Genomic DNA, 27,836 nt, shown 5'->3' with positions numbered 1-27,836 from the left:
AAGTACAGATCATAAGTTTGACCTTAAAATATAGGTATACATAATTAAAATTAGGGCTACAATTCCGGCACATTAGATTGGGTTGAGGGTAAACCCTAATCCAACCCAACCTCTAAATCCATCAACCCTAATTCAGGTTAGTTGGATTTCATCAGGTTGACAAGTTTGAGTTTTGCTAATTTTCAATAGGATAAATATTTGGGATATTTTCCCTAGATTGATATTTGGTTAATTGAGGCCTCAATTGCTTAAAAATTTTAATAGTGCACTAATCTAAAATTTAGAAAGATCAAAACATTTATATATCAAGTCTGATCTTGCTAAATTGGGTTGGGTCGGATTGGATTCGAGTGTTGGGTTGAAGGTCGACCAACCCTAATCCAATCCTCGAGGCATTGCAATTTTTGAGTCCACATCATATGAGCTGCAGCCCTGATTTGGGACTTTATTTTCTTCATTTAGAGCAATAACTGCTACTTATTAATTGCCTTCATCCGGCCAGCAGCCGACCCGCCGCCGTCCGACGTCGGAAATGGGGGAAGAAGAAGCGACCGGCGGCCAAGCGGACCGCGGCAGCTGCGTGGCTCATCTGCAGCTGCCCCTCAATGACCCAAGCTTCAACCTGGAGAACGCCGTGTGCAGCCACGGGCTCTTCATGATGGCCCCCAACCGCTGGGACCCCGCCTCCAAATCCCTCCTCCGCCCCCTCCGCCTCTCCAACTCCTCCTCCTCCCTTCCCGTCCGCATCTCCCACCCCTCCCCTTCCCACCCCCTCCTCCTCGTCTCCGTCTTCGGCGCCTCCTCCCTCTCCTCCCAAGACCAGCATGCTATCCTCGTATCGTATCAGCTCTCTCTTTCTTGATGCTTCGTTTTCTTTGGGGTTCAATGGTGTCGATGATCGGTTGAATGTGGCTTTTGGTTGCAGGCACAGGTGCGCCGGATGCTTCGGATATCCGATGAGAATGACCGGGTGATGAGGGAGTTCCATGAGCTTCATGCCGGCGCGAAGGAGAGGGGCTTCGGACGAGTTTTCCGGTCGCCAACCCTGTTTGAGGATATGGTCAAGTGCATCCTCCTCTGCAATTGCCAGTGAGTCATCCTTTTTCTTGGCTTACCATTGTTGTTGTGCCGCAGATAATGAATGGAGACGAAGTGTGCAATGCCTTGAATTATTGGGCATGAACATGTGAATTAGTTATTTATGATCGAATGCGTATATTTATCTACAAGTGCATGCTTTGCTTGAGTAATTGAACTGATCTGAGTATGGATGCTAGTTGTTGTTGTGTTATTATAGGGAAAGTTAATATGCATGTAACAACTTGGCTGAATAGTCTCCTGAATGGTTTTTTACTATATGTACTAAGATGATATGCACTTGCAACAGGATGTCTTCTAAAGCATTCAATTTGGTAACAAATGGCGAGCCAATCAATACAGTCTTGATGAAGACTTTCTGCAAACAAAACAACTAATTAATGTTTGTTTTAATCATGCTACTGACCTCTGTTATCCAGGATAAATTTTATTGGGCGCATTTATGGTAATGCCGGTACACGTGCAAATCATTCTTCTTATCTCCCATTTGGTAATTTTTCCTATGTCCGACCCTTTATGGTTGGGTGTGATTGAACCAAAATAAGGGCTGCATGACTCCTTTATTAAGGGTGATGAATTCAATTTTGATGCTACACTAATAAGCTTGTACCATACTTGCAAATTAGAAATACTGATAGATTAGGTTATGAATTCAGTGATGGGGTAAATGGGTAAACAGTATGTGTATGTGTCTGTGTACATGTATTCGTCCTTTAACTTTGAGATTTTTGTTGTTATACTGTAACCATCCAGATCTCTGTATTTGACTTGTTATATTCCTTCGAGTTTTCTATATGCCATACCTGCAAAATAGATTGGAGCAAGTGACCATTGTTGCTCTGATGGACCCAAGTCCCCAAACTATCAAATTTACACCATGCTTATTTTGTTAACATGTAAACCTTCTCAAGTAAGCGAACAAACTTGCGACCCATCCATTTGCCAAGACATGACATTCTTATGAATCTTGACCTAATAAAACTTTAACTGAGCCCCTTCCAAGCAATTCCACATGAAATGCCCCTCCGTAGGCATAACCCTAAATAATCTAGAACAAAATAAATCTGCAAACATCGACCAAACTTGAATCCGGCCTATCATCATATTTTATGTCCAACATCATCGATATTTTTTAACTTGTGAAAGATCCCTATCGATTAACGACCTGTAAATCCTTTTAACCTGGATTCTTGGTGAAAATAATCTGATTTTCTATCAAATAAGCCAAAAATCTACAACCCTTTCAACAAATTTCATAGGTCAAAGCCTTACATATCATTTACTGGCTCTACTGTAAAGATCAGAAATATTTGAAACAGTGTCAGAATCTTTATTTAACTTCGTCGATAAGAATGTTTCCATACCATTGCACAAGGTTCACCTTTATTAGCTTTATCTATAAAGTTTGATGACATTGGGTTTAGTGCTCCAGTGGCTGAAAGTTTTCAAAATTGCCATTCAGATCACTTTTAACATCTTTTAGATGGTCGTTGCATGTGTTAAACTGTGACCCTTCATCTTGTGCATGAAGGTTATTGATGACATTGATAGTATTCTTGGTGTTATCATCATCTTCAGCTACATATTTGACTTAAAAAAATTGTATACTTTTGCGATCTTTGATTAAAAAATTCTATTGTTCATTCTTTTCTACTTCATGTGATGCTTTACTCCCTCCATGTTTGTCCGGCTTACTCACAGCTAGTAAGATTGTAAGTAAGGTCGAGGATCTTGAAAATGGCAACCATCTGGTAGAGCTGGTTGACCAAATATTTGTGAAAATAATCCAGACAAGTGAGAATTAGAGCTAAGAGGGACCTACTAGTGATACCATTAACTCATGATGCAATAATTTATATGAAGAGATGGATAACATAGGCCTGCATCTAGTATGTTTCAGGATAGTAAGCTGATGTGAACAGTGTTAAGGGGAAGGATTTTGCTGGAGGTTGATGTGTAATTATTGTAGCATGGACAATGGATAGTGCAATTACAATAACAATTATTTTGTAATTTATGGCTCATTTGCTGGTGAGAATGAAGAGAAGATTGGAGAAAATACATGCTTGAGAAGCAAGTGTTGGAACGACCGCATATCACTTTCGAGCATTTTGCCAACATACAACCAAAATTGGCAAGCCATCACTCAATACATGTGTACATACATACATATGTATAGAGTTATTCAAAGAACTCACCACCACATGAGTGAATAACTTAACAAGCAAGTTTGCAATCTTAGTACTGGACCCTGTACTAATACCATGCTGATATGGTGTTGGTACGCTCGGTACGAGGGTTGGTTTAGTATAACCGAGTCCGAGTTTGGTACTGATATAATATAGTCACCCTGTGTGGGGCTGTAGTTGTATCTAAAGGAGTGCATTGCATGAAAGAGATGAGCAACCATTATTTGTCAAACCCAATAACTTAGCTTTTGCCTTTATGTGGAAGAGGAGATCAATGCACAATTAACTGAAGCTAATCTCAAAATTCATGGATGCAGTCATGGGGATATACCCACAAATCTGAACTTCTTAGTCCAATATTGAGGGTGAACTGATATTCTGAAGCAATAGCGTATGAATTTTGAGATGGAGCTGAAAGTAAAGGTTGAGCATACAGCATAGTTTTGTTTAGAAGCCAAACCTGAAGGCAGGACAAAACGGCGTCAATGAGTTAAAACATTCTAAAGAAGGGTAGTTTGAAGCAAAAAAAAAGGTCAATGATGCAATGGAGTGAAATGTACGTATGAAAGGTGTATTGCACTCAAGTTTGTGTGAGGGCTGAAAGAATCAATTGAAGGCCAGCAAATCTCAAACTACAATTTAGGGAAAAACAAATTAAGAAGTGCTTAAGCAAATCATCCAACAAAACAACAAGGGATTCTCACATTGGTCTTTGGATATTGGACCTACTAACTGACACTTAAATAAAGCTTAGGAAAGCCTAAAACTTTCAAGATAAGTAGTAAAGTGACAGCTGTGGACGATTGACTATTAAAGGGTGGTCTTGCTGGCTAGAGCAGATATAAAGGAACCCAATGGCTAGGAGAGGATTGTAGGGCTAAAGGCCAAGTTGGAGAAGCTTGACCATGAATACAAGAGGACGTTGGTGCAAAGGAGGCAGTATGAGCTAATGATGGGACATTTAGATGTGGCTCATAAATTGACAAGGCAGCAGGCCTTGCGACAGGAAAAACAAAGGAAAATATCCTAAATTTACATGCTAATGGTGGAATATCAGGGTGTAGACTGTATTAGCATGCTAATGAGTACCATGATGTAATGTAATGGAAAAAATTCAGACAATCAATGTGGGAAAGAAAATGAAAGCAAATAATGTTATCCAAAAAAATATAATTGTTTTATGGCGTGGTGCAAGAATAAAACTGTTCTCCCAAGTGCAGGAGAATCGCACAAGTGATATAACTTGGGAGTCCGAGGTCGATTCCACAGGGAACGATCTATAGATTATTAGCGTAATTTGTAGATGTAATTTTCAGTTGATTTTCAAAATTTAAAAGCAGAGGATTAATAGATAATTAAACAGAGTTCAAGAATATAGAGAAGGCTAGGGATCCGGAATCCTCCTTAACAATATTACTTTCAATAAATAAACTCGGTGATTCTTGATTAAAGATTAATAAGATAGAGTAGTTCTAATCATGGAGTATACAATCTGAAAACATGAATTCATCATCTAAGTATTTATCGTGCCGGTTACGTCTACGACAAATCAAAAATCGAAACAATCCATGCATCAATATATATATAAACCATAAAAGATCTATCAAATAAATAAATATTCAAGAATTCAAAACATACCAATAGATATAAAACAATTAGAATAAAAGATTAGAGTATACTTGATGAAAGCAACATAAGGATTCATCCATCACCCTTGGCCAAAAGGACTTTAGCCTTCCATTAAAAACATCAACATCCCTCCCTTACTCACTCTCTATTTTTTTTCTTCTTTTTATTTTCGGAAACAGGGGATCCCCTGTTTCCCTTTCTCTCTTTTTTTTCGTTTGAAACCAAGGGGCTGGCTGCTCTGTTCTTCCTCTCCCCCCCCTCGGTCCGAGCCCCCCTCATATATATATCCCCCAACCTCCCAGCTAGCGATGGACATCCGGATGCATCGCCGAGGATCGTGTGCGGACGGCTGAGACCGCGGACGAGACGGCCACGGGAGCTGATCGCGGGAGCGGACGTCGTGCGGATGGCTGCGACACTTCACGAACGGCTGGGAGATGAAGCGGAATCAGTGGGATGCTGAGGTCTTAATACGGGAGCTGGGATCATGGAAGAATCAGTGGAGGAGCGTTGCAGATGCGTGGGAGATTTGGAATCCTTCACGATCGCGCGAGCTGGAGCTTGGGAGAGGCGGATCCCGGCTGGGCGCGGGTTGCTCGGACGCTGGGATTGTGCACGGGAGTGGAAGCTGGCTCACTCGCGGAAGAAGAATGGGAGCCGATTGCGGTAGGATTGCCTTGCGGATGCTGTGGAGAAGGCGGACGGATGCTGGGCGTTGGTTGCTGCGACGTTGGAGCTGAAACGGGTCCGGAAGAAGGGGATCACGGGCTCGGAAGCTGTGGAGATGATCGCGGACTGTTGGGGAGGTCGCCGAGATGGTCATGAATGGCTGCAGGCGAGATCAGCGGGATGCTGGGGGTTTCACGGGTTGCAAGGATGGGAGAGTTGATCGCTTGCCAAAAGGGTGGATGGCTGTGATCGTTCCCTTTGAATGGTCACCAAGTGTTGCTCCAGTGTGATTAGGCTTGGCTGCTACTTGTGGTTGTGAGCTTGATGAATGATAGGTTTGACCAAGCCATAGTGAGATTGGGTGCGTATGATTTGGGGCTATGCATCTTTCTGAACCCAATTATACCAAATGTGCATTTTATCTCTGATTTGTGCCAAATAAAAAAAATATGAAATTAATGCAGCTCTTTTATCATTATTTGTTGGAAATAATATTAATTTAAGCTGTGTGTAGATCGCACTTTTGTGCTCTCATCACACCCCCCAACTAGCTTATTGCTAGTCTCTAGCAATTAACGAGCAAATAATAATATGAGAGTACAAAAAGTGTTGGTCAATCATTTGACTTTTTATTAAAATTAAAGACATAAAACTAAGATATGTACCCACTTTCGTAGGGTATCACGATTGCACTTAGCACGTGCAACAAGCCGTTAAACCCCTAGGTTACCCTAGTGGACGAGTGTTGTCTCGTGAGGGTTTGCAGTGATGTTACCCACAAACATCATTCATAAAATGATATATAATGAAATTTAAGTCAATGCACACGTGATATATATTTTTCTCAAGCATGGCAACTATCGAAGCAAGGGTAATACTGAAGTGTAGTATGCATAAACAGATGACTTTCTTAGAGCACTAATACCTCCACCACAGCATGGTACCGCTTGAATTTTAGGTGCACTACTCAAGTTCACAAGAGTTTACTACAATTTATTAGACCCTGGTCCATCAAATTTTCAGAATATCTCATGTTGTCTAAATTTGTCAAAAATGGTTCGCATATAAAGAAGGAGCTATCAATCCCAACTAAACATCCAAAGTACACAGAGTTCCAAATTAATGGAGTCAAACCAGCCATTACCACATGTCACTGGGTTCAGTCTGACCAACCCTATTCATGCTTATTTTTATTTTTAAACACATATGACGATTACAATAATCCAACCTCCTTAGGCTCTAGTAAGGTCCATGTAGCGAGTTTTCGGCCAATGACTCCTGATCCAGTTGGCTCAAGGCATTAGGTGAAACACCCCTCGGACTTAATTACTCGAACCAGACTACACCACGAGGTCAGACTTGTCATCTTTTTTTTTTTTTTTTTTTTTGCAATAAAAAGAGAAGGTAAACTGAACCATATAACGTGACTGCATTGTGGCTATAGGTCAACCAAGGTCGGAACATAAGGCACTTAGGTGATCTAGCTAGGGTATTCAACTTCTTTCTTTATGTGAAAACCAAATCATGAACCTTATAGTACGGACAAGGATACTCATACTTCTTTTACAGATACAGCTTAACAAAAATGCATTAAACAAATATGAACTCCTGAGGCCTTCCTATAATCATTAAGTGCATGTGTGGGGATCTAATAATAGGTCTCTGATCAGTCATAATATGCATGTGTTCCTTGCCGTAATAGTTGCACAAACTCAATATGAAAATACATGTGCATTTGCTTAGAAAAGAAAGTAATAGAATAAATCAAATGCAAAAGTAAGTTTTTTTTTTTTTTTTTTTTTGAAAATACTTCCCTCCCCCCAACTTAAACATTGCATTGTCCTCAATGTAATAGATACAAGAAAACTATATACGAGAGACAGTAGAGAAAATAATATTGGAGAGAAGAGGAATACCTTGAGCTGCTGATATCCAGAAAATAAGACCTACAAAACTAGAAAAATAATTCTGACTAATATACACATACCTTTGCCTTCATGTTCAGTCATAAGAAGGCTCCCCCAAGGAAAAGGAATCCTCTTCATCTGAAAAATTCTCAAGAAAAGGTTTTAACCTGTGTCCATTTACCTTAAAAATTCTACCATCCCGTGGATTCTCAATCTCTACCGCCCCATGTGGAAAAACAGTTTTTATGATGTAGGGACCTGTCCATCTTGATCGTAACTTACCAGGAAACAGATGTAAGCGGGAATCATATAAAAGAACTTTTTGCAAAGGTTCAAAAGATTTTTTCAAAATTGATTTATCATGTAAGATCTTCATTCGTTCTTTGCAAATTTTAGCGTTGTCATAAGCATCTCTGCGAATCTCATTAAGCTCGTTTAATTGCAATTTTCTAGCTAGACCGGCATCTTGTAAATCAAAATTCAATTTTCTAATTGCCCAATACGATTTATGTTCTATTTCTACGGGCAAATGACACGCTTTACCGTAGACTAGCCGGTAGGAAGACATGCCAAGATTGGTTTTGTATGCAGTACGATAAGCCCATAATGCATCTGATAGTTTCAAGGACCAATCTTTTCGTGATGGGTTCACCGTTTTCTCTAAAATACGCTTGATCTCTCGATTGGCTAACTCTACCTGGCCACTAGTTTGCGGGTGATATGGGGTAGCAACTCTGTGGGTGACACCATACTTTTTTAATAATGTCTCAAAAGGCTTATTACAAAAGTGTTTTCCACCATCACTAATTATAACCTTAGGCATCCCAAATCGTGAAAAAATATTTTCTTTTAAAAACTTCAGGACAGGTTTGTGATCATTGGTCCTACAAGCAACAGCTTCTATCCATTTGGACACATACTCGACCCCAACTAAAATGTACTCATATCCAAAAGATGGTGGGAATGGGCCCATAAAATCGATGCCCCAACAATCGAAAATTTCGATAATAGTAATGGATTGAAGAGGCATCATTTGCCTACGAGTTAGGCTTCCAATACGTTGACATGGATCACATGTCCTGCAGAACTCGTGGGCATCTTTGAACATAGTAGGCCAATAGAAACCACATTGCAAGACCTTTGCAACAGTTTTCTTAGAGGCAAAGTGTCCACCGCAAGCATTAGTGTGGCAGAAAGAAAGTACGCTTTGTATATCATGATCCGGTATGCATCGTCTAAAGATTTGATCATTGCAATATTTAAACAAATAGGGTTCGTCATAGTAATAATTCTTTACTTTGCGCAAGAAAATTTTTCTATCTGTCGACCCCCAATGCTCCGGCATCCGGCTTGTAACAAGAAAATTTACAATATCTGCATACCATGGTATACTAGAAAGTGCAAACAACTGCTCTTCAGGGAATGAGTCCTTGATGGAAAACTGTGGCACTGAATCATGAAAAACTAATCGTGATAAATGGTCAGCAACCACATTCTCTACTCCTTTTTTATCTTTGATAGTGATATCAAATTCTTGGAGTAGAAGTATCCATCGTATTAAGCGTGGTTTGGCTTCTTTCTTATCCAACAAATATTTTAGTGCCGCATGGTCCGTGAAGATAACAATAGGAGCACCAAGGATATAAGAGCGAAATTTATCTAAGGCAAATACTACTGCAAGCAATTCCTTCTCGGTGGTAGTGTAATTCATTTGAGCATCGTTTAAGGTTTTGCTTGCATAGTAAATGACATATGGCTTATTATCCTTGCGTTGTCCTAGGACAGCTCCTATCGCATAGTCGCTAGCGTTGCACATAATCTCAAAAGGTAATGACCAATCGGGTGGTCGCACAATGGGTGCAGTGCTAAGCATAGACTTCAACTTTTCGAATGCCTCCTGACAGGTTTCAGTCCAATTGAACGGTGTATCAAGGGATAGGAGGTTACATAATAGTCGAGCTATGACACTAAAGTCCTTAATGAACCTCCTATAGAATCCGGCATGACCCAAAAATGATCTGACATCTCTAACTGTCTTGGGTGCAGGTAGCTTAGCAATTAAATCAGTCTTAGCTCTATCTACTTCCATTCCTTTTGATGAAACAATGTGTCCTAGGACAATTCCCTTTGGCACCATGAAGTGGCATTTCTCCCAATTCAGTATCAAATTCTTTTCTATACATCGAGCTAAGACTGCTTGTAAATGTGACAGGCAATCATCAAATGAGTCACCAAAAATGGAGAAGTCATCCATGAACACTTCCAAAAATTTTTCGTTCATGTCTTCAAAAATGCTGAGCATGCATCTTTGAAATGTTGCGGGTGCATTACACAACCCAAATGGCATTCGTCGGAAAGCAAATGTGCCAAAAGGACAAGTAAAGGTGGTCTTCTCTTGATCTTCTGGTGAAATTTCAATTTGATAATATCCCGAATAGCCATCAAGAAAACAATAGAAAGCATGCCCTGCAACTCTCTCCAATACTTGGTCTAGGAAGGGTAGAGGAAAGTGATCCTTTCGTGTGACCAAATTAAACTTTCGGTAGTCAACACACATGCGCCAACTCGTCGGGACACGAGTTGGAACTAGTTCACCTTGTTCATTTTCTACTACCGTCAAACCCGACTTCTTAGGAACAACTTGAGTAGGGCTTACCCACTTGCTATCGGAAATTGGGTAAATAATACCCACATCAAGCAACTTGAGGACTTCTGCCTTAACCACATCTCTCATCGTAGGATTTAACTTTCGTTGCATTTGCCTTGTGGTTTTGGCATTGTCCTCCAAATATATCCGGTGCGTGCAAATTAAGGGGCTAATTCCCTTCAAGTCGGCAATAGACCATCCTAAGGCTCCTTTATGATTCTTTAAAACATCAATTAATTTTCTTTCTTGGGTATGATCAAGTCCAGACGAGATGATTACAGGAAAAGTATCTTCGGGTCCAAGAAAAGCATACTTAAGTTCCTTTGGTAAGGGTTTCAATTCGAGCTTGGGTGCTTGCTCATGGGATGGTTCTATTTTCACCTCTCGAGGTGGCAACTGTTCAAATTTTTCTACTTTTGGTCTCCACCCATTGATCATCATGGCGTTCGAAAAATTCATACTAGGTTTGACCAACAAATCATCTTTATTGGTGCCATTAGAACACCAATCAATTAAACTATCGCCGGATGGATCGTTAAATGCTTCAGCTAACAAATATTCCTCCGCGATAGTTTCAACCCAATCAACCTCTTTACTCTCTTCGAAATCATTGGGTTGTTTGCACACATTAAAAATATTCATTTCTAAGGTCATGTTACCAAAAGAAAGCTTCATGACGCCATTCCTACAATTAATTAATGCATTAGAAGTCGCAAGGAATGGACGTCCTAAAATGACCGGAATCTGAGACTGTGAGTTCGAAGCCGGATGTGTGTCCAATACGATAAAATCGACAGGAAAGTAGAACTTGTCTACTTGGACTAATACATCCTCGATAATCCCCCTTGGAATTTTAACTGACCTGTCAGCTAATTGCAAAGTGACGGAGGTTGGCTTCAACTCACCTAAACCAAGTTGCTCATATACAGAATATGGCAACAAATTCACACTCGCCCCTAAATCTAACAATGCTCGCTCTATCCTAAAGTTACCTATGATGCATGAGATGGTTGGGCAACCTGGATCTTTATATTTAGGGAGAATGTTGTGCTGCAAAATAGCACTCACATTTTCAGTTAAAAATGCCTTCTTCTTAACATTTAATCGGCGTTTGACAGTACACAAGTCCTTCAAAAATTTGGCATATGAGGGTACTTGTTTGATTGCATCAAGAAGAGGTATGTTGATTTTTACTTGTTTAAAAAGCTCAAGAATTTCAGAGTTAGGTTCGAGCTTTTGCAACGGCTTTAACCGTTGTGGAAAAGGTGGAGGAAAAGGACATTCAACTTTCTTAGTAGAAGTTGGGACCTCAACTTCTTCTTTGTCCCTTTCATCGACTTTGGGAGCATCAGAATTAGAAGTGACTTGCGGTCTCAATTGGACAGTTTGATCAATGACTTTTCCATTACGCAAAGTCATGATGCTCTTTGCATGCTCTGTATGTGAACTAGAAGGAGCCGTATTATTACTACCGTGCACTTGTGGGTTAGGTTGGGGTTGAGCTGGAAGCTTACCCTTCTCTTGGGTACTTAGGACGGTAGTCAACATTGACAATTGGTTCCTTATGTCTTCAAAATTTCGAGTATTTTGAGCATTGATATTAGCTTGACCTTGTAGAAAAGTTTGTATGGATTGCAAGGTATCCTCGATATTTGGCTTTTGAGTAGGTGATGGTGCATAAGTAGGATGTGCAGGTGGAGGAGCTGAATGGTGTGACTGTTGAGGATGATCGTTTCTCCACCTAAAGTTTGGATGATTCTTCCAACCAGGGTTATAGGTATTCGAGTATGGATCGTTATAAGGCTTTTGGTAGGAGTTCATAGCATTTGCTTGATCGTGCAAGACTTCTTTGAATGCCGGTATGGTGGGACAATCTGTAGTAGTATGACCCGACATATCGCAGATACCACAACACTCGTTTCTAAGCTCTATAGTCTTGACAGGCTCAACCTTCCTAAGCTCAATTTCTTCTACTTTCCTAGTGAGGGCTGCCATTTTAGCATGAAGATCATCCTCAGTTCTGAGGTTGTAAAGGCCTCCCTGTACAGAGCTAGTAGGCTTAGGTAAAGACTTGGTATTTCTATCCCCGTTATCCCAAAGTTGGGCAGTCTCAGCAAGGGAATCCAAATATTCCCACGCCTCATCAGGGTGTTTTTCTAAAAATCTACCATTGCACATGGTCTCTACAAATTGTTTTAACTGTGGAGATAAACCTTCATAAAAGAAGCTAATGGTTCTCCAAGTTTCGAACCCGTGATGAGGGCATGAGAGAAGAAGGTCTTTAAATCTTTCCCAACATTCATAAAATGTTTCATTATCTTTTTGTTGGAAATTGCTAATATGTCTTTTTAAAAAGTTGGTCCTTTGTGTGGGAAAGAACTTCTTTAAAAATTCTCTCTGCATATCTTGCCAAGTTCTTATTGATCTAGGTCGCAACGAGTTTAGCCATGTTTTGGCCTTATCCTTTAGAGAGAAAGGGAACAATGTCAACTTGAGGACATCCTCGGTGACGTTCGGCACTCTAAATGTAATGCTCAATTCTTCAAAATCTTTCAAATGAAGATACGGACTCTCGGACTCTAACCCGTGAAACTTGGGCAGCAATTGGATTACCCCTGGTTTGATGTCAAAATGTCCTACATTATCAGGAAAAATTATGCATGAAGGCTGACTAGTCCTAGCCGGTTGTAGGTATTGTCTTAGAGTCATAACATGGGGTTCTCGTTCTCGATTGTGGTGACTCCCCGCATCTTCATTTAGATCAGCCATCTCACAAGGTGTGAGATATTGCGAAGGAATTTCAGAGGTATGTCCTAAGGGATGATCTAAAGTTGTACGACTTAATCGACCGGTGTCGTCCCTATTCCACTTTAACATGCAAAATAATTCCCTCTCTTTTTTTTTTCTTTTTCTTTTTTTAAAAAAAAATAAAAGAAAATAAAAAATAAATATAAGTACCAACTAAAGTTACCCTAAAACGATATCCTAAAACAAAAATTTTATTCACAATCAAACATGCAACAAAACATTACACCTCAATTTCTAATGTTTTTCTTAAATTTCTAGACAGCTCCTAACTGGTTTGAAGAGGACACCTAAGCCTCCAATCCGGTCTAATGAACCGAGTTGACCAGGTAAGCTCCCAGGTAAGTGGAGGGGTCACGATGCGTTCGCAAAGGTCCCACTTAAAACCCACTTGCCTCGAACAGATGAACTGTCTCCCTTATAGGGACAAAGCTTGCCTAGACATCAACTAAGCCACAGAGCGAAATTGGTGCAACTTTCGGTGGTCTTCGTCCTATTGAGCTCGAATGTCCTTAGGGGCCAACGTCTAGTTGATTTTAGTTAAGCTTGGGACATTTATGCACTGGGGTGATTTTTGGGCTAAGGATGAGTGATGAAATCCCGACCTTATCTTTTTAAATGGGTTCAGCCCTTAGAATATTTTATGTTGATGCCTTACACTATATGCAACAATCAAGAGATTTTTTTTTTTAATGTTTTATGGCATGACATTAAATTTCATTGAATAGGTGATCAAGCAAATTAATTATTTTTTTTTTAAATTTTATGAGTTGAAGTCTGAAATTTGAATTCTAAAATTTGAAATTTGAAATTTTAGGTTTTCCTTTTTTTTTCAATTAGCAACAAGGGTTAATGAGATATAATAACAATAAACTCTGATTCTAAAAAAAAATAAATGCAGAAAATGAAAAACAGAAATCAGCAAGATTTTATATTAATCTAATGGTCTTAAAAGTCTCAGAATGTAAATCAGACCGTTCAGATTATCTAACAATGTGTCTTGCACTAGCTGACCAAATTTGAGTCAAATCAGACGGCTAATTTTTATGATATCAGAGTTTGATGCAAACTGTGCAGGGAATTAAAAATAGTAGTAAAGATGCAATTTTTTTTTTTCAGAAGAAAAATACTAACTACTAAGGTAAAAATTAAATCTAAAATTATACTAATAACTCAGCCGTTCCCCGGCAACGGCGCCAAAAACTTGGTGCAAGAATAAAACTGTTCTCCCAAGTGCAGGAGAATCGCACAAGTAATATAACTCGGGAGTCCGAGGTCGATTCCACAGGGAACGATCTATAGATTATTAGCGTAATTTGTAGATGTAATTTTCAGTTGATTTTCAAAATTTAAAAGCAGAGGATTAATAGATAATTAAACAGAGTTCAAGAATATAGAGAAGGCTAGGGATCCGGAATCCTCCTTAACAATATTACTTTCAATAAATAAACTCGGTGATTCTTGATTAAAGATTAATAAGATAGAGTAGTTCTAATCATGGAGTATACAATCTGAAAACATGAATTCATCATCTAAGTATTTATCGTGCCGGTTACGTCTACGACAAATCAAAAATCGAAACAATCCATGCATCAATATATATATAAACCATAAAAGATCTATCAAATAAATAAATATTCAAGAATTCAAAACATACCAATAGATATAAAACAATTAGAATAAAAGATTAGAGTATACTTGATGAAAGCAACATAAGGATTCATCCATCACCCTTTGCCAAAAGGACTTTAGCCTTCCATTAAAAACATCAACATCCCTCCCTTACTCACTCTCTATTTTTTTTCTTCTTTTTATTTTCGGAAACAGGGGATCCCCTGTTTCCCTTTCTCTCTTTTTTTTCGTTTGAAACCAAGGGGCTGGCTGCTCTGTTCTTCCTCTCCCCCCCTCGGTCCGAGCCCCCCTCATATATATATCCCCCAACCTCCCAGCTAGCGATGGACATCCGGATGCATCGCCGAGGATCGTGTGCGGACGGCTGAGACCGCGGACGAGACGGCCACGGGAGCTGATCGCGGGAGCGGACGTCGTGCGGATGGCTGCGACACTTCACGAACGGCTGGGAGATGAAGCGGAATCAGTGGGATGCTGAGGTCTTAATACGGGAGCTGGGATCATGGAAGAATCAGTGGAGGAGCGTTGCAGATGCGTGGGAGATTTGGAATCCTTCACGATCGCGCGAGCTGGAGCTTGGGAGAGGCGGATCCCGGCTGGGCGCGGGTTGCTCGGACGCTGGGATTGTGCACGGGAGTGGAAGCTGGCTCACTCGCGGAAGAAGAATGGGAGCCGATTGCGGTAGGATTGCCTTGCGGATGCTGTGGAGAAGGCGGACGGATGCTGGGCGTTGGTTGCTGCGACGTTGGAGCTGAAACGGGTCCGGAAGAAGGGGATCACGGGCTCGGAAGCTGTGGAGATGTCGCGGACTGTTGGGGAGGTCGCCGAGATGGTCATGAATGGCTGCAGGCGAGATCAGCGGGATGCTGGGGGTTTCACGGGTTGCAAGGATGGGAGAGTTGATCGCTTGCCAAAAGGGTGGATGGCTGTGATCGTTCCCTTTGAATGGTCACCAAGTGTTGCTCCAGTGTGATTAGGCTTGGCTGCTACTTGTGGTTGTGAGCTTGATGAATGATAGGTTTGACCAAGCCATAGTGAGATTGGGTGCGTATGATTTGGGGCTATGCATCTTTCTGAATCCAATTATACCAAATGTGCATTTTATCTCTGATTTGTGCCAAATAAAAAAAATATGAAATTAATGCAGCTCTTTTATCATTATTTGTTGGAAATAATATTAATTTAAGCTGTGTGTAGATCGCACTTTTGTGCTCTCATCATGGCGCTTGTTTAAAGGGGCTTTGCTGTTGATAGTTAGTGAATCAATCACCAGAGATAGCAAAGAACATGGTTACATCAAGGGAAAGCCCAGCAAATGAAGGAGTAGAGGATGAATCAAGAGAGCTTTAAGTGAGTGTTGTAAGCATAAGAGTACCAGCTCGGCCTTGTCCTATGGGTCCAGGTGGCAATTGGCCATGAAAATATTTCTTGTACATATCTAAGGACTCAAATCTCCCATGTCTACCATTGTCCGGAATAAAATGGTTTCTGTGACTCGCCGACTCTCGTCATGTTGGAATGTCTCTGGCTAGGTAGGCTGGGCCAAGCACAATGAGCTGCTAAGAAGGATTGCTCATTCCAAGGACCTAAAAGGTAACTTTTGGAGCATCTTTTAAGTGAACATGTTAATATCATGAGGACATGTAGCTAGCATATTCACTTACAGGACTATGTGTTATAGAATGGAAAAAGGTATCAATTGGTTGTATAATAAACATGCATGATAATGAATGTGTGCAATAAAGCTACTATACCATCTTTAATTACCTAAAATAAATTTTAAACAAGTAGTGATATCTCTTTCTCCGTTTTAATCACAAAGGATTCTGTAGCATTTTTCCAAAAGCTTCTAATAGGCTGATATTTCAGCTAAAGTCAATAATTTTGCATGAGACAACCTTCTCTAGTTATCCATGTGGAGCATCTTGTATACCCCTATCTTCTGATCTGGGAAGTTAGGAACTTCGTTTTAAGGAAATCCAAAGGACCACGTATAAGATTTTAGCCATATCGCTAGATTTGTTGTCTTTGAATGATATTACTTGCTATTTTGCTGGATTTAACTACTGTTATGCAATTTTTTAATTGCTTTGACTGATTGAGACCAAAAACATATGACAGTCTTTGTATAATTTCTCAGCATAAATTTCATATCTTTGATATGCAATTGAACATTAACAGGATTCAGAAAATACCTCTTTTAGTTCATATAATGAGAAATTTCTCATGTGATGATCTGAATACAAATGAACCGATAAGGTCAGTTTTATTTATTTATCATCTGTATAAATCATAAATTGGGAAACACGGGGGCATTGTGAAGAGATTTTATATTTTAGTTTCTCTATTAATAATTTTTGCTGAAGTCCTGTATAAGCTAATGTATGTAATGATGCATGGATTCCCTCTTATTGTAGATGGCCTAGAACTCTGTCAATGGCTAGATCACTCTGTGATCTTCAACTGGAGCTGAACCTTCGCGCTTCTCGTGAGGATTTTTATCCGAAGACACCTGAACCCAGAGAACTAAAGAGAAAGCGTGGAAAGAAAAAGAAGATAGTTGTGAAACTAGAAACCAAGTTGATAGAGGATGAAGCTGGATTAGCAGAAGATGCAAACTCAGAGATCAACCCTGACAACGAGCCAAAAGATTTACCAGTGAAGGAAACACCTTCAAGCACACCCTCGCGTACGGAAGAAACAAGAAACAGCTTCAACTTGTCTGAACCCTCTACTGTTTCCATCACCCTTCATGACTTGTCAGGAGATATATCTTGCCCATCCAAACAGATGGGTGATTTTCCTAGTCCAGAAGAATTGGCAACACTTGATGTGGATTACCTGGCCATGCGTTGTAAACTTGGATATCGAGCCCAGCGTATAGTATCACTTGCTCAAAATATCGTGGAACACAACCTACAGCTGAGAAAGCTTGAAGAAGTTTGTGGTGAATTCACATTATCTAGCTATGTTGAACTGGACAAGGAGTTATCTGGTATCTGTGGTTTTGGTCCTTTTACACGTGCCAATGTCCTCATGTGCATGGGATTTTACCATAAAATTCCAGCTGATACAGAAACCATCAGGCATTTGAAAAAGGTCTGTTTCCTTGACTTCCTCACTGTGATTTCATAATGACATTAGAATAATGCTGCTTAACATTATTTGCAGTTTCATGCAATAAGTAGCACCATTCGTTCTGTTGAGAAGGATGTAGAGTCCATCTATGGGAAGTATGCGTCATTCCAATTCCTGGCATATTGGTATGCGATTCGTGTCCCTGTGGCCTTTTCGTTATTCATTTTCATGCACCTTTTTATTAGCAATGCTCCTATTGCTCTGCGTTTTGGTTTTGACTAGGTTCGAGCTGTGGGACGATTATGAGAAAATATTTGGGAAGACAAGTGAAATGCTCCCATCTGATTATCAACTAATTACCGCAACCAATATGAAGAGCCAGGTTTCTAAGAAAAGAAGGTAGAATAGTTGTGTGAGATTCAGATGATCTAAATTGTGCTATGTCGGGGTTGCAGAACTTTGTGAAGAAACTTTGGAGCCCATGATGTGATGCTTCTAGCTCAACACAGAATATACTATCCTCGAAAAAAAAACTTAAGCAATGCATACATTATGCTGATGTATTCATGCCCTTATGAATGCCGGAGTCAAATATCTGCTTTAAGCTTACATAGATGATTTATTGCTGTTCTCTGACAATTTGAAGAAATGGTAATTGCTAGTGATGCAGGTATTATGGATGAAGTAAATGACATCTGTTGTAATTATTTTTGTCATCAATAGAAAATTGTTAAAAGTGACTCCCTCTGGAAGCTTGGTTTGGAAAATATAATTGATCCTCTGATTTCATGGAGAAGGCAAATAAAGCTGAAACATTAATGACATGGTCTGTAGGTTATTCTAAGACAAGGCCGGTCAAGTTTTTGGTGATGGTGTCCTGTAATTCTCAATTGCCATCTTAACCAACTAATTGAAAACAAATTGGAGTTTTTAGATATAATGCCTCACTTTTGTCTCTTTGGTCTAAACTAGAAGGCTAACTCCAATACATGGTAGGTGAGGAATCTTCTTCAGTAGATGTCAGAATTTGGCAGGCAACGCATCAAAGGACAGGGTTGGAACTGAGCCTAACTTCATAGAGTCTAGGTCGAATCAATCTCAACTTAAAAATAATATTCAGCATAGAATTAAGGATCAAGCTTGACTTGTTTCCTACTTGATAGAGCTTCATTTCAACTTAAGCTGAACAGCCTTCACCTCTCTCTCTCTCTCTCTCTCTTGCATGCGTGCGAGCACGCACATATGCACAAAAACAAAAAATAGAAAAGAAAAGAGAGGAGGCTGGCTGCTGATTTGAGCTTAAGTTGGCTATGAAGTGGAAACTGAGCATCTGCTTTGAACTTGGCTGGCTTGGTTGCAGCACCCCATGGAAAAAATAAGGATTCCCTAGCCATAATTGCATCCAAACTGCCTTGAGCTATTTTCTTGTGATCTTGAGATAGGTGCAATCCTTAAGTGTAGCCAATAAGCATGTTAAGTTAGTTTCGGCAACATCGGTGGCCAACAAAAATTTACTGTTCTCACTAGGAGCCAGTTTACAATCCTCTAAATTTTTGAAGTACAAGAGCAATTTTGCAGAAGTATCATAAATTAAACAAATATATTGGTAGTCCTTTGTGTTTACTGAATTTCATTAAAATTGACCCTCTAGTCACTTGGCATTGAAGTTGTGAATCAGATATGAGTTTTGATTTAGAGATGTAGGGCAAAGGGGAGTCCAACATAGTTTTGGAGACCTTTTTTTTTTTTTTGGTAAAAACGACTACTCATGTCATATAGTTCGAATGTGAGTACAGCCCTCCAAATCACGGGAAAGTAAAAAGTACAACTGTGAAGGGACGTCTGCATCAGACGTCCACAAAAAATCACCTGAGTGCCGGGCGACAAAGGAGGCGACCCAATCTGCTGCCCGGTTCGCCTCCCTAAACACATGTGCTGCCTGAAAGTCAGCCATCATCTGAGCCATCCTACGGGACTCTCGGATGAGGGGATGGCCATCCCCAAACCGATCCACACCCCGAATCCAATCAATCACCACCGATGAATCACCCTCGAGATACACCCGCTCGGCCCCGAATACCTGCCTCGCATAGGATATACCCTCCCATGCTGCCTGCAGCTCTGCTCCAACCACTGTAGATCCAGGCGTGCGCCGTCCTCCTGCTGCTATCATCCTGCCGAGATGGTCCCTGATCACAAATCTGACCCCTCCACACAAACCATCTACCGACCTGCTGCCATCAAAGTTCACCTTGAGATAGCCAAGGGGTGGGGGTGCCCAAGAGACAAAGGCAAACCGTGGCGCTGAAACAGCGTGATGAGCACCCCAGATGTCCCTGACCAGCCCAGAAGTGACTACCGAAGTCGCCCCGATAACCTCCCTCGCAAGCACCATCGCCCGGTCTACCACCATCCTCGAAGGCGCCCTCCTCCCCTCAAATATACCGGTATTCCTGTCCAACCATATATGGTAGGACAGGTACGCCACAAAAATTCCCGCCTCAACAGATCTGGGGCGCCGCATGGAATCTCTCAGCAGATGGATCAGATCCTGCGCCGACACCACCGAGGCCGGTAACGGTATCGGTGAGCTCGTCCATATGTCTCGGGCCCTAGGGCACTGCAAAAGAACATGCTCCAAAGTCTCCTCGATATCTGCACATTCCTCACAGCACTGAGAGATCCTCATACCACGCCGAGCAAACACACTCCTAGTCGGAAGGCAACCCCACGCCACCTTCCATATGAAGAGTGCCACTCGCGGGTGAGCCCGCATCCTCCATATCCACCGCCCCTCAATCTGTCGTACTGGCTCCCTACTGATCACTGCATGAAGATCCCTAGCTCGCACCTGTGAACGCCCTGTCGGTATCCATACTAGCCTATCCGCCTCCCCCCTAGGGGTCGCTCGGGCTAGGACCAACTCTACCAACTGCTCCCCAAAAACCTCCCGAACCAACTCCTCCCTCCATCGCCCTCCCTCAGCATCCAATAGGTCACTGACCCTCCACCCTGCTAATCTCGTCGAGTCCACCATGGTCGGCATACAGCAAAGCGGTACCTCAGTCACCCACCTGTCCTCCATCACATCGATGGACTGACCGTCGCCAATAGCCCATCCGATCTCCGAAAGCACCACCGAAGCTCTGGCACACATCTCCCTCCACACCGGGGAATGACGACGTCCCATACGCACACCCGGTACCAAGGCGCCATACTTAGCCCTCAACAGCGAGGACCATAGACACTCGGGCTCAAGCACAAATCTAGCCACATGTCTGGCTACTAACACCTCACGCCTCACTGCCAAGGCTTGAACCCCAAGCCCACCACAACTAGTTGGCTGGCACACCACCTCCCACGCCATCAAGTGAACACCACCTCGACCACTGCTCCTCCCCCATATAAAGTCCCTAAACAACCGCTCCAGGGATCGCAGGAATCTCACCGGGACAATGGCATTGGAAAGCAGATAGATAGGGACCGATGTAAGAACCGAACGCACCAGGGTGATCCTCCCTGCCATAGATAGTGTATGCATCCGCCATCCCGCTAATCTGCGTCTAATACAAAGCTCACTAGGCAAACAATCCCCACTCCGCAACCGTCGGTCGGACAATGGGATACCCAAATACATCATCGTGCCCACCTGCTCACCCACCCCCAAAGTCTCCAATATCAAATGCTTCATAGCCAGTCTAGTCTTCGGGCTGAAAATGATGGCTGACTTGGTCAAGTTGACCCTCTGTCCTGATGCTGCACAGTAGTCCTGAAGAATCTGACCTATAACCCGGGCTGCCTGTCGCGTCGACCTGGCAAGAAGCAAACAATCATCGGCGAAGAGCAAGTGAGATATCGCAGGGGCCCCAATCGCCGGTTTGTAAACCTCCAACTCCTGAGTGTCCACTGCCTGGCGTAGGGATCTAGACAGGGCATCTACACAAATAATAAACAATAGCGGGGATAGGGGGCAGCCCTGGCGCAGCCCTCCAGATGACACAAAGAACCGGGATGGCGTGCCATTCACCAGAATGGCATAGGAAGGGATCTGAATGCAGCCCATAACCCATCTAATCCACATCTCATGAAAGCCAAACCCCTGCAGGGACTGCTGCAAGAAATCCCATCTCATCCTGTCATAGGCCCGCTCCATATCAAGCTTGATCCCCATCAAGCTTCCCCTCATCGGGGCCCTACCGAGATCATGCATAAACTCCTGGGCAATGAGCACATTGTCAGATATGCTCCGCCCCTCCAGGAAAGCCCCCTGCTCTGGACCAATGAGTCTAGGGAGGACAACTCTCAACCTAGCGGCAATGATCTTCGCCGTAGCTTTGTACAAGGTCGTACAAAGGCTAATCGGGCGATAATGACTCGGCTCCGTAGCGTCCTGCCGCTTCGGAATCAAGGTAATAAAAGTCCGCTGCCAATCTGCCGACATCACTGCCGTATCGAAAAACTGCTGTATGGCCGCCGTCACATCTCGTCCTACAATCATCCAGTATCTCTGGAAAAACAGCGGAGGAAAGCCATCCGGCCCCGGGGCCTTGTCCCCCTCTAGGGACCACATCGTCTCTCTGATCTCCCTCTCCGACACCGGTCTAATCAGTGCACCAGTCTCATCCTCAGATACCCCTATCGAAGGCGGTGGGATACCCATAGTGCTCCCTCCTGTAGTCTGCTCGGTCCACCTGGTCCTGAAAAAGCTAACCATAATCCTCTGAATCATATCCGGATCCTCTGACAGCTGCCCATCCTCACCCCTGATGGCTCTGATCCTGTTCTGATGCCTCCTAATAACTGTCGCCTGGTGGAAAAACCTGGTGTTTCTATCCCCCTCCACAATCCACTGGGTCCTCGATTTCTGTCTCCAAAAAATCTCCTGCTGTCTAAGGAGGCAGTCATGCAATGACAAAAGTGACCTCAACTCTACCATCTCCCCCTCCATAAGGCCCCCCCCGAGCCTTCTGCATCTGTAATCTGGTAATAGCCTCCTCTGCCTCCTCGATCCTCCTGAAGATATCTCCAACCTCCTCACGGTTCCACCTCCTCAACCGTCTCCTCGTCAGCTCCAATCTCCGGGACACCCGGTACATAGCGTCACCCCTGACTGGTGTACTCCATGCCTCCCTCACCATCCCCCACGACCGCGGATAGCATAGCCACATCTTCTCAAATCTGAATGGGGGTCGAACTGGAATGTGTACATCTGTGCTAACCAATAGAGGACAATGATCAGACGCTATCCTAGGTAAATGGCTCACCCGATGATCCGGATAGCACTAAACCCATCCAGCGGTCCCATAAGCTCTGTCAAGTCGCTCCCACACTCTAGCCCGACCCTGCTGATTATTGCACCAAGTATACCTGGGGCCCACGAATCCCAGGTCTATCAATCCAGTCAATGTTAGAAAATCCTGAAACTCCGTAATCTTCCTCTCATAAGTAAACGGTCTACCCCCCATCTTTTCAGAGGGATCTGTAATGCAGTTAAAATCATCTGCTACTAACATAGGATAACCCACACTGATCAGCTGAGACACCTCCTCCCACAGTATCCGTCGCAACCTGAAATCAGTACTGGCATACACCGCAGCAAATACCCAAGGCCTCATACTATCCTCCGAAATTACCATAATCACCTCCTGGGTACAGACATGGAAAATATCCACTTTACATGGTCCCTGCGCCCATGTAACAATAATACCTCCTGATAGCCCTTGAGACTCCACTGAGTAGAATCCCCATGACCTCGGTACCGCTCTCCTAGCCTTCTGTAGGCTCTGTCCTGACAACCGGGTTTCCAAGACTACACAAATGTCCGGATTGTGCTGCTGCACAACCCTACGAAAGGCCGGAGCGAAAGAAGGCTTTCCCGCGCCACGGCAATTCCATAGAAGGACCTTCATAATTCACCCATGGGTTTGTCACAACCCCCTACCCCGGGGTTGCAATCATGAAATACCAACTCCTCGGAGATCCCTCCACTTGCCAAATCCACTGGGTTCACCTGCTTCACAACTGCCATCAGTTGGGACAAGATATGGTGGTGTTCTCCTCCACCAACGGTTTGTGCCATTTGGTGTGCCATGCCACCACCTGCTTCAGATCCTGCCACAGTACCCACACCCGCCTTCGTTCCCCCACACGGCTCCACTCCGGTCCCCCCATCCTTTCTACAACCTTTGGGATCCTCACTGGAACTTGATGCCCTCACCTCCTGTCTCCCAGGATCACACTCCACACAACTTGACATGGGTGCCGTACCATGGCCCATAGAAGCTGGCTGAAGGGAAACATTCACAGAGTCAAGCACAGGAGCCTTACCTCGCCTGTAGTCGTTCGGAGCCGTCCCACTCTCTTCCCGCCCGTCCGTACGTCCCACCTCATCGGACGCCCTAAACGGAGAGCGCCGTCCGGCTGCCGAGAGACCCGCCGCTGCCGAGCTAGCCCTTTTCATCTTCCTTCCGGAGACCGCCATCATCCCACGCCGCGAGGTGTCACCGGCCCCCCTGCCATCGCGCTCCGCCCGCGGGGGTCGGTTGCTCGTCGCCGAGAACGGTGGAGGAGAACTCCAGCTCCTCCGATGGCCACCTGCGCCCGGCCGTCCTTCCGGACATGGCTGAAGAGAGATCACCCCCGATTTAGAGCAACTCCCAGTCGCATTCCGCCCCTTAGATCCAAGCCCTCGGCATGGGCTTCTAGATCTCTTCCTCGGACTCGGCCCAAGCCCGCCACAACCCAGACCATCAACCAGCCCAGCCAGTATACCAGACACCTGGCCCGGTCCTTCGGTCAGCCCACACTCACCTGGGCCAATTCCCCGGCCCAAAGCCTCATCGAGTCGACCCAGACCCGACCCGTCGCCTAACTCGGCACCTGCACCGGGTTGACTCATCTCACCAGTGGCCGCCTCCGCACCAGCCATCGTGACATCCTTCTCCGGCGTCTTTCGCCGGGCCACCTTGGAAGGTTTCTGCCACCCATCAAGGTCGACCGGCGAAGACACCCCAGTAGAGTTCTCGCTGGACCGGTAGGGAGTGGTCGCCGGGTCCGGCCGAGAGCCCACCTCAGTTGCCTCCTTCCTCTGTACCGCCTTCTTGGCCACCGGCTTGTGCCAGGTACGACTCGTCACCATCCATGGCCCATACGCCGCCGGCTCCTCCACTGCATCAGCTACCCCAAGCTCCGGCCCAATAGCCCCCTGATCATCCCCCCCTGTGCCAGGCGTCTTCCTCCCCCCTGTCTCCGCCGTCTCCCCCGTACCCGCCACCGGAGGAAAACGGCCACACTCCGGCGCCGAATGCCCAATCCGGCCGCACTTGGAACACGGAGCAGGCAGATTCTCATAGACGAAACTTTGCCAAAAGGTCTCCTCGACTCCTCCGGTTCTTCCCCTCACCAGCGTCCCCGGTTTAAGGGAGCCAGAGCAGTCGAGCTCTATCTTTACCCTTGCGAAGCCAAACCTCCGCCCCTGCTCCGTGAACCCATCCAGAGCCAACGGATTTCCAGCCCTTGCAGCAATCTTATTGATAGTCTCCTTCCTCCAGTAATCAATAGGTAGCCGTGGCAGCCGGAGCCAGACGACCACCCTACCCACCCCCATGGCACCAGGCACGAAGTTAGGTCGCCACCTATCCATCGCCAGAAGCTGCCCGGCCACCGTCCAGGGGCCGTTCATCACAGCAGCTTCGCGGTCACCCTCCTTGGCAAACCGGAGGACTGTGAACCCATCCATAAGCGGGAAAACCTCCACACTATAGTCCAAGCGACCCACCCTCTTGATCTCCCTCGCGATCCACTCACCTGGAACTGTCCTCCCCAGACTTCTTACGATGACCGCCGTGCTCCGCCATTCCGCCCGTGCGTCCTCCAGCTCCTCTTCCGTGATATCAACCACCTCGTCGGAAAATCTGTTCTGCATGAACTCCAGCTCACGGGAAGATGGCTGGTGACAGGTCCAAGCTGGCTGTCGGGCGGATCCTTTTGCAACGTCTGCCCAAGACCGCTCCTTCATCGCACCCCCCACCCCCTGCGCAGCAGATCCCCCAGCCTTCCCCGCCCCCGGTCGAGCCGAAGCCCCCTTCCGAGAACCCATACACCACCCCTCCTATACTGCTCGGCCCCCACACCAGGTGTTTGGGAGAATACCCCACCCACCGCACGGAGATTGGCGCACCTAGGTACGCATCCCGAGTCACTCACTCTCTCTCCTCCTCACTCACTCTCTCTCCATAAAGGACCCCAATGGAACCCCTGGACGCACCTTTGTACAAGTGCAAGTCCCATAGGAAATTCCCAGTGTTGGGACTTGGGGTACATGGAAAACTTTTATTACCCGTGCAACTTTATCTTCTAGAATCTTGACTAGATGGTGAGCCAGAACTCTAGCTGCCCAAATCCAAGGCCCATAGAGGGGTTTCACTGGCTGCGCATCCCCACTGATAGAGCATCCAAAATCTTTCATTGACTTGCCTATTTTACCACAAAGATAGAAAATATCTAGGAGATTCTCATAGATGAATTCTTGTAAGAGTGTATCACCCTTAACCCAGATCTTAGTCCTAGAACAAATGTCCTTTGTGAGATCAATTTGGACACATACTAGGCAAATCCCATCCTAGTAGAAAACTCCATCCACTTGTCTAGAAACAGAGGCTTCCCCACCACAAATACAATCTTGAGTATCTTCTCTTGTTCGCAAAAATCTACCGGGAGATATTGTAGCCGAATCCACACTTAGGCATAGTGGATTATATCCCTACTTGGCTTAAAGTTCAGCCTCCAACTTTCTAGGGAAAGTAGTTGTCTAACTAGGGACCAAGGTCCCTTGGACTTTGACTACCTTTGATGGGAGGCTGAAAAGGACCAATCCCTCCAAGAGTGGCAAAACTTGGAACTCATGTTCCATACTCCACCTAGCTCTCATTTCTCATTGAACAAACTCTATAGAAAAACCCTAGTTAGTAGTAAGGGCTGCCTTCTATCCATTACAAGCTTGATTGATTTCCTCATCAGTGAAGGTGACAACTTGTGTGAACCTTTCTTCCAGGGCCACAATATCCACCATCATGGCTCTAGAGGTCTCTCGTTAGAAGCGTCGACCCCTGGGACCACCTAAGACTAGGAGTAGCCTCCCTCTGCTGACTTGGCCCCATTTTGTTCTAAAAGAGAAGATGAAGAAGTCACCCCCTTCTCAATTCAATTTGAAGATGCTAGATGACTTTGTGGAGAAATCCTTTCTTTTCTTTTCTTTCTTTCTTCTTCTTCTTTTTTTTTTTTTTTTTTGGATACAACGGCTGCTCACCCTACTGTGGTGTAGGTGCAACCAGCAGAATTAAAAGCTACAAAATGGCATAACTGTGGACGAGGGGTCTCCTGATGCGTCTAGAGGACCTCTCCGGTGTGCTGCGCTGCATAAGAGACGACTCAGTCAGCAGTTTTGTTCGCCTCCCTATACACGTGTACCGTCTGAATCTCCCTGTAATCTCGCAACATCGTCAATGAGAGAGCGTCCGTCCATCCTCCTCCTCTCCTCTCGTATCCAACCAATCATCATGGCCGAAGCTCCCTCGAGGATGATGCGAAACTCTTTCTTTATTGGCTAGATTGAGGCTTATATTGGTGCTCGTCGGCTCTCCTTTCCCCTTTTAGGGAGGGGTCAGACTAAACTTTTGCAACGTCTTTCTCTTTGTTGGTGATAGTTTCTCTACAGCAAATTTTTATTGACTATATATATTTAGATTTCATCCTATTAATGAGTGGGAAGACTTCCAAATATAATCGTAGGAACTCTGCTAGATTTCAAGCTATGCTAATAGACATATTCCCTAAATCGTCAAATACATAACCATTTCAAAGTATCTAGATAAAGAGAGTGAATCATAGTTGCATGGAATACCAAATAGTGAGTATGTGATTTTTTTTTTTTAGTGAGACGAGAAAATTGGACCATTTCTCAATTTGTGTTGTGTCACAGGGCAATGCCAATCTTCTCTGTAACATACCAATTTTATTATGACTGATCTTTTCATTACATGTGAGAGATGGATACACTGAATCTTTCATTACATAAATACTTGAGGTAAAGAGCTCTTCAGAACAGTGAACGAGGTCAACCAAGCAATCAAGATCTAACTTAATCTCTCATAAAAAATCTGGTCCATCCAATGGCAAAATGGA

At 43.9% G+C, this 27,836-nt stretch overlaps 1 protein-coding gene and 1 non-coding gene across 2 annotated transcripts; both read left to right on the top strand.

Moving 5' to 3' along the window:
* Positions 1 to 327: 327 nt before the first annotated feature.
* On the top strand, positions 328 to 18,394 carry LOC103697865 (uncharacterized). The gene is made up of 5 exons (XM_017840763.5): positions 328 to 835; positions 926 to 1,089; positions 16,994 to 17,675; positions 17,748 to 17,839; positions 17,937 to 18,394. The coding sequence occupies exons 1-5, from the start codon at positions 533 to 535 to the stop codon at positions 18,055 to 18,057; spliced, it is 1,362 nt and encodes a 453-aa protein (XP_017696252.4). The 5' UTR covers positions 328 to 532; the 3' UTR covers positions 18,058 to 18,394.
* LOC149751513 (small nucleolar RNA R71) lies at positions 12,388 to 12,497 on the top strand. Its single transcript, XR_016398160.1, has one exon. It is a non-coding gene; the product is annotated as a small nucleolar RNA R71 (small nucleolar RNA).
* Positions 18,395 to 27,836: the final 9,442 nt, after the last annotated feature.

Source organism: Phoenix dactylifera, chromosome 12 (assembly GCF_051530095.1).
Source record: "Phoenix dactylifera cultivar Ajwa chromosome 12, Ajwa_hap1_PhDact_Kaust_v1.1, whole genome shotgun sequence".
Taxonomy (NCBI): Eukaryota; Viridiplantae; Streptophyta; class Magnoliopsida; order Arecales; family Arecaceae; genus Phoenix; species Phoenix dactylifera.
Note: the sequence above shows the minus strand (reverse complement) of the source record. Positions and strands in the feature narration are given on the sequence as shown.